The sequence below is a fragment of the Mesoplodon bidens genome (genome assembly GCF_964165515.1).
Source record: "Mesoplodon bidens genome assembly, contig: HAP1_SCAFFOLD_846, whole genome shotgun sequence".
In the NCBI taxonomy this organism is placed as follows: Eukaryota; Metazoa; Chordata; class Mammalia; order Artiodactyla; family Ziphiidae; genus Mesoplodon; species Mesoplodon bidens.
Window position 1 is genome coordinate 126,193 of NW_027672457.1, and position 10,808 is coordinate 137,000.

The 10,808-nt window shown below is 38.9% G+C and overlaps 1 protein-coding gene across 1 annotated transcript; it reads left to right on the top strand.

Annotated features, from left to right (window-relative positions):
• Positions 1-6,553: 6,553 nt before the first annotated feature.
• On the top strand, positions 6,554-7,335 carry LOC308610186 (transcription initiation factor TFIID subunit 7; the record flags this gene model as incomplete). Its single annotated transcript, XM_081259425.1, has 1 exon — positions 6,554-7,335. A coding segment is annotated over exon 1 (611 nt), but the record flags the coding sequence as incomplete, so codon positions are not given.
• Between the last annotated feature and the right edge of the window lie 3,473 nt (positions 7,336-10,808).

Here is a 10,808-nt window from a genome sequence, read left to right on the forward strand (position 1 = left end):
TTTCTCCTACTCTAACATTTCATAATTTTCTAAGTTCTTTTCTTAAAATTTCTCTATATTATCATTAATTTTAATTAAAAAATAAAAATCTAACTTTCTCTTTTGAAAATCAAAGAGTAGTTCCCGTAGTCCTACAATAATGGGATAATTAGTTCTGAAACCTGTCAAGTGTCATGTTTCATACGAAGAAAAAATCATATTAAATAATTTTAAAAAATTAAACATGGACTTTGTAGCACAAAGACAAGGTCCCCCCCAAATGGTGTTCCTTTATTTACTAGAAATGTTCAGCTCTGCATTAAAGTTGAAATAAAATAAATATATTAATTTTGAGGTGCAAAAATTTCTTATAAAAATCAATTTTTCTTTTCTGTCCATACAAACAAAAGTATGGAATGACATTAGAGGTCAGGTTTATTTGGCAATAGAATGTAGCTTCTTGATATTTTTGATTTTAGGAAAGGAGAATATCAACATCAAAACTTTTTTCAACTTTACTTTTATTTAAAATGAGGCCATATTTTCCTCTTATAAAAAGAGAGTTCAACTAGAACTGTCTATTTTCTCATCTGTAAAACAAGAGCACTGAATCAGCTGACTGTATTCATTCAGAACTCAATTTCCTTATCTTATGATCACTAAGCTTCTCCCTAAATCTAATATACTAAGGTTCTAAGGAAAGGAAAATATATTACTAACGACATGTTTTGATTTTAGTTTCTTAGAGTTCAAATGTCCGCCATTCACCTTGGTCTAAGCTTAAGGAACCATTCAAGGGGATACAATGCAGGTGGCAGGAGAAAACAGAACCCTCACACAAGCTGTGCTGTGTTGCAATCAGCCTTCCGTTTGAAAAATAATCTTCACTATAGCTTTAAAGTGATAACTTTGTACCTGCAATGCTTCTTGTTTCAAACGGATTTTCTCTGGCTCCTCCTGAACACGTTCTGAGGAATCATCGACCTCTTCGATTTCTGAGGAGGAAGGACTCCCTACTGTCACAGTCACAGGAAATTCTGATGGACCTGAGTGTCACAAGAAGAAGATAGGAAACCACAGAGTTGTTACACTAAAGTGCAAAGAAAGAAGACAAGATTGTATAAAAGACAACACAAGCCAGATACCAAATATCCAAATATTAGAGGACATTTAACAAAAGTGATCTGAGGTATCATTATTTATAAATGTCTCTCACTGCTCTTTAGTGTAAAACAGGCAATGACTAAGTAAAAGTACAGGAACTTATTTTTGCTATGTTACTGTACAGACCTCTGTTGTACGTGGTTAGGATTAGTAATGGGAATTGCCCATATTATTTTATTAAGTTTCTTTCACAGAAGCCAAGTGAAGATCCAAGGTAAACATTTTTTCTCAGATCAACTTTATACTGCAAATGAAAAATTTATTCTTCACCATCAGACAAAAACAGTCTGGAAGAAAATGTAGTTTTTCAGAGGAAAATACATCAGTAAAGGGACTGATGAATAATCAGGAAGTCAACATATCTAAGCTGTGAATAATAGACATTAGAATTTAAAAAAATAAATCACATACACATACACAACTAAAACTGACCCATCAAAAATTTCATCTTCTCACCACCCTTAAGCCAAAACTAGGGCAACAATTCTCCCAGCAAGCTTCACTGCCACTGCAATGTTGTTCAATAGGACATTTCCAAACATTTAAAAACTGACCTGGCCACAACCCCATAAAAGTCTACAGATCATAAAGAACTGTGCTGGGATTATAAACCACGCAGAAGACAAGTCACTAGGACATCATTTTGACAACAAGCAGCAAACCCTGCAGCATAGGAAAACCCTAACAGGAGAACGAGGTGCACACCCCTCTCTCTGGGAATGCAAGGCCAGGACTGACACCCAAGATGCTCTTCTCTCAACCTCAGCAGTGGTCCCTTTCACAGAGCAACTATGCAGTCTCCCAAGACCACTGGGAAGGAGAGTCTGATACTGACAGTATTAGCTTGCCACGAGGCCATAAGCGAGGGAATGTGTGTGGTCTTGGTGAGAGAGCAGAGGTTTGGGAGATGTTGCTTTATATTGGCTTTCAGATCAGGAATTTGTACATATAGCCCGCAAACAACGTTTCTTGAAAACATGTGAACATTCTTGAGTATGACAGCTCCATGTGAGGGGTCAGAAATGGCAGTCAAGTTCGTTTCACTGGGTAACAGCTGATTTGCGGACTGGAAAACAGGCTTCCTTGTTTACAGACATAACCACAAGGCTGCCAGGTGTGCACTAAATCCACACAAATACACAGTTGCATTGGGAGAGCGACCAAACATGTTTTACATGGATTTATTTCAGAGAGGGAAATGCTTCATGTAAGGCTCTGTCAGTTTAAAAAGCAAGAAGAATGACCATCCACCTTTCCCAATTCAAGCCCTATATATCATAAATATGATAGCTACACACCACCAACTGATTACATACATCACGAGCTTTGATGAATAGAAAGCCCCTAAAAAGATAGCAACAAAACGAAGTTAGATCTTCATGTAAATACATCACCAGTTAAACCCAGTTAATACAACTATTTAGTAGTATGAACAGTATCCATACAGAATTGTGTATAAAAATAAATAAGCTCAAAACAAGGACCTGGAGGGCTCTGCTACGGAGAAAACAGAACAGAATTCAGCCTACTGGCTTGGTGATCACTCTCTGAACTGCTGAGAGGCCCCTTCAGCTCCTATGTTCAGGATGGTTGAGATTTCAGTCTCACTTCTTTAAATGGTGATATTAATCGTTCTCTAATTTACCCCCCTGTGTGAGGAGGATGGACCTGCGATTAAGTGTCTCAGGAAGAAGACAGGAAACCACAGAGCTGTGAAACTCAAGTGCAAACACTGGGGATTCAACACTATAGTTTATGCAACAGCAATTCACATTACCATTTGCAAAAAAGTAGTCGGTTGTCCAGTGGGGATTAGAAACATCCATTTAACATGAGCAACTGAACAGATATTTTACACAGTAACTACTTCAAGTACTATTTAAAATCAATTCTCTTTGTTTTCTTAAGCAATTGTTAATCCCCAATTTCCTGATTACTACCAAGTAAGTCACCTGAAGATCATCTAGAGCCATCTATTTCACTTAGCAAGCCTAAAGCTATAATTCAACCATTTTATTTACTGTTCTGTGACAAAAATTACTATGAACAGCTATCCCCTGGATAAGAAATCAGCTAATGCTAGTTTGACTCACTAAATCTGATTTACTGAGTTAATAAGCCAGTTGATTTAGAATAGGTCTAATGCACATTTTTCATCCATTCTGCATTAAACTATTTCCCATGCCTAAAATGTCTTTTTTCCCATTCATACGTATCCAAATTCCTACTTCTGTGCTGTAGGGCTTCGCTCAACTACACCTGCCTTTAATCAAACTTCTCTCACATGCACAATTGGTGATCATTTTAGTCTCCTCAAGACTCCCACGGAGTTACCTCTGTTGTGACACTTGAGAAACAACTTGAAACTCCCAATTACTTTTAATTTTTCTTCCTTAGAGGGCTCATTAGGCAGAAGCCATGTGTGAGTTACCTTTTTTCCTCTACACAAAGCACCAGAGACCACCCACATAATACAAGTTCCAAAATAAAGAACTCTAAATGACTGAAAAAGACAGGGAATGCAAACAGGTTACCTGTTGCTTTTTGCACTTTCTGCAGGACACAATGGCCGGAAACCAGACACTCCAGGTGGTAGCGCTTCAGGAGGGTAACATTCTTTACCAGCAGAGTATTTCCTTCCATTACTTACAGGCTTCTTTGCGGCCAAGACTACGTTTGACAAAGCATGAAAAGAAGGAATCAAGATGCACCAAAGGTCTACAGAGCAAATGTCACACGTGCACACGTCGAAAGGAATCAAAAAGGCACTTGACAACGATGCCAAGCCCATTAAAAAGAGGATCGGTTTTGTACAAAGGTTTTCCATAAGCCAGCATTTTTAAAAAACATAAGTTCTCTACAGTAACAAGTTATTTTAACTAAAACAAAAGTATTGAGATGTGCAGAAATGCAAAAATAAAAGTTTAAAAAAAATCCCAAAGTATGATACATTTTATGTATCATGCAGAAACACTCAAGTTTCCTGAATCTTAGAACACCTTTGGCATTTCTGAATCTCAAGGACACAGAAACACAGATACACCCATGACTTCTGCCAAACAGAATCTTCAGAAGTAGACCAAAAGTTAAATTTAAGATGAATTTTTCTATGTAAAAACAATACAAGTTATAAGGCTGCAAGTTGCTGGGGGGTAGGTGAGTCAATTTTACCCTCCTATAAGCCTGTCAACCTTCACTGCTCCTTTGATTTCATATAGAAAACGCACAAAAAAACAAATGAAACCCACTGGATGAAAGAGTGAAATGTGGAGACTTACCCTATATTTCAGTAGTAAAGAGGCAAGTATCTTTATAGGAAACATTTGGTTGCAAAAACTAGACCTACGTGTTAATATTTTACTTAGAACAAGCCATATATTAAAATTCACATTTAAATATTTAATTTGAATTTACTGAAAACAAACATCATAGGTTAAAATGGTTATATTTATCCTTCAAAGCTACTATATTTTATGTTATTTTATTTATTTATTTTAATAGATCTTGATTGGAGTATAATTGCTTCACAATTCTGTGTTAGTTTCTGTTACACAACAAAGCGAATCAGCCATATGCATACACATGTCCCCATATCCCACCCTCTTGAGCCTCCCTCCCACCCTCCCTATCCCACCCCTCTAGGTCATCGCAAAGCACCAAGCTGATCTCCCTGTGCTATGCTGCTGCTTTCTACTATATTTTAGCAGCATTAGGATGCAGGGTAAAATGGAGTGTATTCGGTAATATAGGACAAATATTTCATAGAGTGTAGCTTATTGATAATCACCACACGATCCTCTGTGATTTACATGCCTCTTAAAAATATATAGGAGGGCTTCCCTGGTGGCGCAGTGGTTGAGAGTCCACCTGCCGATGCAGGGGACACGGGTTCGTGCCCCGGTCCGGGAAGATCCCACATGCTGCGGAGCGACTGGGCCCGTGAGCCATGGCCGCTGAGCCTGTGCTCCGCAACGGGAGAGGCCACAAAAGTGAGAGGCCCGCGTACCACACACGCACACACACACACAAATATATATATATATATATATATATGTATTAAAATTTTTTAAAATTACACTTTTCTTGTTAGGAGATTAAAAAATTTCTAATAAAAGTTCCCATCTTTTATTAGGCATACATAAGTACAATATAAATGTGACACAATTCACACCATTATTTCACCCCTATACTCCCCTGGATCTAGGTATATACCCAGATACTGATTTGGCTTACCTCTATGTCTCCAAATAACTGAGGCAAATACAAAAAAAAAAGCCCAAGAAATAAAATTACTCTTAAAAGAGCTCAATGAGCTTGTATACTGCAGTTACATTTCCACTTTGTTTAATCATGCTAACTAAAAAAAAAATGTTTAACTGTTCTCATTCCATGATGCCCTATTATTCTGTACTAATTCTACAGAATTCCAAATACGTTGTACATATACATGTTTTATTTATATATCCTTCCATTTCTAATATCATAGCAAAAGTCAATGTAGCTATTTTAAGATTGCTTTACATAGGATATAAATTTTTAATAATAATATCTAATTAGTGTGATATCACAAATCTTAACTTCTTTGAATGTACTATTTGATTATTAAAATATCACTCTCTTTAGCGGAGGGGGTAGCGGAGGCGCGCGGGAGAATCCATGTCCTTCTTAGAACCGTTTCCTCTAAATACTTTTAAACCAACAGCTCTTGGCGAAAGTCTTCATCCCTTTAAGGCTAAGTTCTCGCGAGACGACAAGACGCCGGATAGCTTAATCGCACGTTGTGCCTGCGCGCGCTGGGGCAGCTCGCACTTCCGCCCGAGGCGTGTTGCGACTCACAGCAGCTGCCGGTCTCGCGTGGTGACGCAGCTGTTTTTTCTCGGCTAGGTCTGCTGTAACGGACGGAGGCCGCCTGAGCTGCGGAGTTGCAGAATCTGGCGTTCGGAGCTGCGGTTCTTGGCGAGATTTCGCGTTGCCCGTCCTCAGCCGTTTCACCGATAATCAGCGGATCGCTTTGCCAAGTGCCGGGAAGAACAAAGGAATTCGGAAGGAGACTCTCGGCTCCCGGCCGCCTTTCTCTGAGTGGCTTCGTTTCCCGCTCGCGCCTGTCCGGAGAAACTGGACTTATAACCGTCACTGGATTGTAAGTACCCGAGGCGAAGAGAGCTCACTACGCCCCGCTTTTTGCGTATCTTTGTTCCGGGAGAGTTTGTGGATTGGGAGTATCTGCTGAGCCTTACTTTCTGTGCCGAAAATCATTCCGTAGGAGCCGCCATTTGCTTTCCCTGCGTTGTCCTGCAGCGGCAGGACAACCTCTATCTAGAGGTTGGAACTTGGCATTGCAGCTAACAGATTTAAATGGACCTGAGTAAGGCAATGCGTCATTAACGACTGGTATTGTCACAGCATATTTAGAAAGACTTGGAACTTAATTCCGAATAGACGCTTAGTTGCTCTTCTACCTAGAACTCTTTGTAATTAAAGACGTCAATTTATAAAGAACTGGTCTTTCTGTTGAAATAGCTGAAATTTTTTAGTGCAACAAGTGGTTATTAGAGAAAAACTGAGTCACAAAGAAGTAAAGATGAGTAAGAGCAAAGATGATGCTCCTCACGAAGTAGAGAGCCAGTTTATCTTACGCCTACCTCCGGAGTATGCCTCTACTGTGAGGCGGGCGATACAGTCTGGTCATGTCAACCTGAAGGACAGACTGACAATTGAGTTACACCCTGATGGGCGTCATGGAATTGTCAGAGTGGACCAGGTCCCATTGGCGTCAAAATTGGTAGATCTGCCATGTGTTATGGAAAGTTTGAAAACTATTGATAAAAAAACCTTTTACAAGACAGCTGATATCTCTCAGATGCTTGTCTGTACAGCTGATGGTGATCTCTATCCTCCTGTTGAGGAACCAGTTGCCACTGCTGATCCCAAAGCAAGCAAGAAAAAGGATAAGGACAAAGAGAAAAAGTTTATATGGAACCATGGAATTACTCTGCCTCTAAAAAATGTCAGAAAGAGAAGGTTCCGTAAGACAGCAAAGAAGAAATATATTGAGTCTCCAGATGTGGAAAAAGAAGTAAAGCGGTTGCTGAGCACAGATGCTGAAGCTGTCAGTACCCGTTGGGAAATAATTGCTGAAGATGAAACAAAAGAAGCAGAAAGTCAAGGCCTTGATATCTCTTCCCCAGGAATGTCTGGCCACAGGCAGGGCCATGACTCATTAGAACATGATGAGCTTCGGGAGATATTCAATGACCTCAGCAGCAGCAGTGAAGATGAAGATGAGACACAGCATCAAGATGAAGAAGATATAAACATCATTGACACTGAGGAAGATCTGGAAAGGCAGCTACAGCACAAGCTAAATGAGTCAGATGAACACCACCAAGAAAACGAGGGAACTAATCAGCTGGTTATGGGAATTCAGAAACAGATTGATAACATGAAAGGCAAGCTCCAAGAGACCCAGGACAGGGCAAAGCGACAGGAGGATCTCATCATGAAAGTGGAGAACCTGGCTCTCAAGAACAGATTTCAGGCTGTGCTGGATGAACTGAAACAAAAGGAAGACCGAGAAAAGGAGCAGCTCAGCTCTTTGCAAGAAGAGCTAGAATCACTCCTAGAGAAGTGAGGAGAGTTTTGATACTTAATTTCATTCCTGACAGTGGTCAGCCTTGAAAGAAAAACTTTGTTTTCATCACCTGGACTAGACAGTAAAACTTTGCAGTAGTTCCCAGTTTCCTCCACTGCCTTCTATTGGATTTGTTTTATAATTGTGAATTTCTATCTCATTTGTTTTTTGGAACCACTTCGGTGGGTGTTTGTCCTGTAGTAAGTAGGAATGTATAGACAGATAAATGTAGGGAAGTTGTAGGATTAGTGGAGTGAACAGTTCAGTTTGGTAATTAATCACAGCTTCACTGCAGGACTTTGCTGCTGTTTCTCCGTTTACCAGAAGCTGCCATTGCTACTCTGTGATGCCATCTGAGATAAATTAGTAGATTCTAGTTTGGTGGCAGTGAAGTTTGTTTACATACGTTTTCCCATGCTGTAGCTATTTTCCCAGTTATTCAAAGCAGTTTTCCACATTTTGCATTGCAAATCATTTCATAAAGTTGTTTTAACAATAAATAAAAGCAAGTAATTTTCACCTTAAAAAAAATAAAATATCACTCTTGAAATAACAATTGGCAGACGATCATAAGCTTTTTTTTGACTTCATAAACACTCTTAACAACTTATTTAATACACTATTGTCCAAGCAAGTTGATTAATAGAGAATCAAAAACATACAACTTGAAGTAGAAAAAAAAAAGCTGTATTTATGAAGATGTTTACAATAGTTTATTTGAGGTTATTTCCAATTTTTCACCAATTTAAAAAAATTGACCTACTCAATGAAACCATGTGAATGCAATGTTAAAAAGTATAACTATGAATCACAGAATTTAAATTTAGTATGAAAAGATAAGAATGGCAAATTATATTGAAGCTATGTGGAATTATGTTTATAGACAGCAGGAAGAGAAAATTAAAATGTAAATATTGCTTGATAGGATAATGGGATTAGAGGTGGTCTTTTAAATTTTTCATTTTTATGCTAATACCTTTATAAAACCCAAAAATCTTCAAACAACACATTTTTTAAAAATTGTGGTAAACGACACAAAACAGAAAATTTATAATTTTAACCATTTTAAAGTGGACCGTTCATTGTTACGAAGTCAACAAATTTTTAAAACTTTCAGAGGGCACCTGAATAAAAGATGTGTTGTCCACTGGTGATTTTAATGTATCTGGTATATAACTAAAGTCACCACAAAACCCTTTCTGGGAAATTGGCAGATCATAAACATAAAAAATTTATTTTGCTTTTTATTAAACCTTATTGTTTTGCTGTTTCAATATTCAAATTTACTCACAAGAAAGAGTCAGTTTCATATTAGATTTGGTTTCACAAATGCTGCTCCTGCTATTCATTCTTATCACCAAAAAAAAAAAAAGGCTATTTGTGACTAACGATAATATGTTACAGAAAATAAAAAGTTAAAAGGTTTTCAATCTGCATATCTGGGAACCTAAATTAAAGCATCACACAACATTTTCAAAAACAGAAAAGCCATTTGATTTGACTCAAATCTTAGTTTTAAGATGGCAGAAAGTACCTTAAGAAAGAAAGAAAACCAAGCCATTAAAGAGAAATTCTTCCAAGAGAACTGAAACATGCTATATACCTCTGACTTGGCACTCCTTCTATCTGGAGAACTTGTTTGGTAACTGTTTTCATCACAGAATGATCTAAAGTAAAATGAATTGAAATTAGAGTAATTATTTTCCAATGAGTGGCTATTTCCATTTAAAACCAAAAGGCAACTAATTATTGCTTTTCCCATACATTTAAATATGAAATCTACATTATATAATTATACACTTATTTCCCCCTTTGTGTATTCTAATTTCTTCCTCAGAAACCTAAGATGCCATCTTGCAGACTGCCCACAGTGGCTACTATTTTGGCAGCAGCAAAGGTCAACTTGAAACATTTTGCATCTGAAGTGGCTTTGGATACCTTTGGATACAAAGTACAGTCTGAGCACCGTCCAGACGCTTAGATACCTAAAGAGCATCTAAGATATCAAACCAGGGCATCCAAGATAACAAACCAAGTCCTGATATTCCCTCAAAAGCTGCTCCTCCCATCAGCTCCCTTCTTCTAAGTGATACTACCCAGTTGCACACATAATCATCAACGACTTGTCTCCTTGTTACTATTTCCTTCATACCTCACATCTATCTGCAGGTCTTGATAGCTACACCCTCAAAACACAACCTGAATTCAACAACTTTTCATTTGCTGCAAACTTCCAACCTAACCTAGGCCATAAACATCTCTTATTTGGAGCACTGTGATAGTCTCCTAACTGGTCTCCCTGTTCCTCTTCTTTTTTTTTTTTTTTTTTTTTTTTTTTGCTGTACACGGGCCTCTCACTGTTGTGGCCTCTCTCGTTGCGGAGCACAGGCTCCGGACGCGCAGGCTCAGCGGCCATGGCTCATGGGCCCAGTCGCTCCGCGGCATGTGGGATCTTCCTGGACCGGGGCACGAACCCGCGTCCCCTGCATCGGCAGGTGGATTCTCAACCACTGCGGCACCAGGGAAGCCCCCTGTTCCTCTTCTTTATCCTCCCAAGTCCCTTCTCTATACCAGGTCACCTTATTCAGATACGATTTGGATCATGCCTTTTTCCAGTTCAAACCCCTCTACTCATTTAGAATAATCCACATCTTTACTCTGGCCTTCAAGACTTTACAAGAGCAGACCCCTGGCTAGCTCCTTGACCTCATGTCATACCACACTCTTCTTCACTCAGTACTCTGCCCAGATTGGCCTCCTTGCTTTTCCTTAAATACTCCACCCACCTACATGCCTACATACTCATTGCCTCCTTGTCCTGGAATGTGCTTACTCCACATCTTCCATGGCTTGCTCCTCTCTTCATTCAGGTCTCCGTTCAAATGCCACTTCTCCAGTGAAGCTGTCCCCTAACAAACCTATCCAATGGAGTCCTACCTGCTCTCCCTCACTCTCCTTACATTAAGATAGTTTTGCACTTCCTACTCTCTAAAATTATATGACTTATCTGTTTACTCATTTCTATCTGATGTCC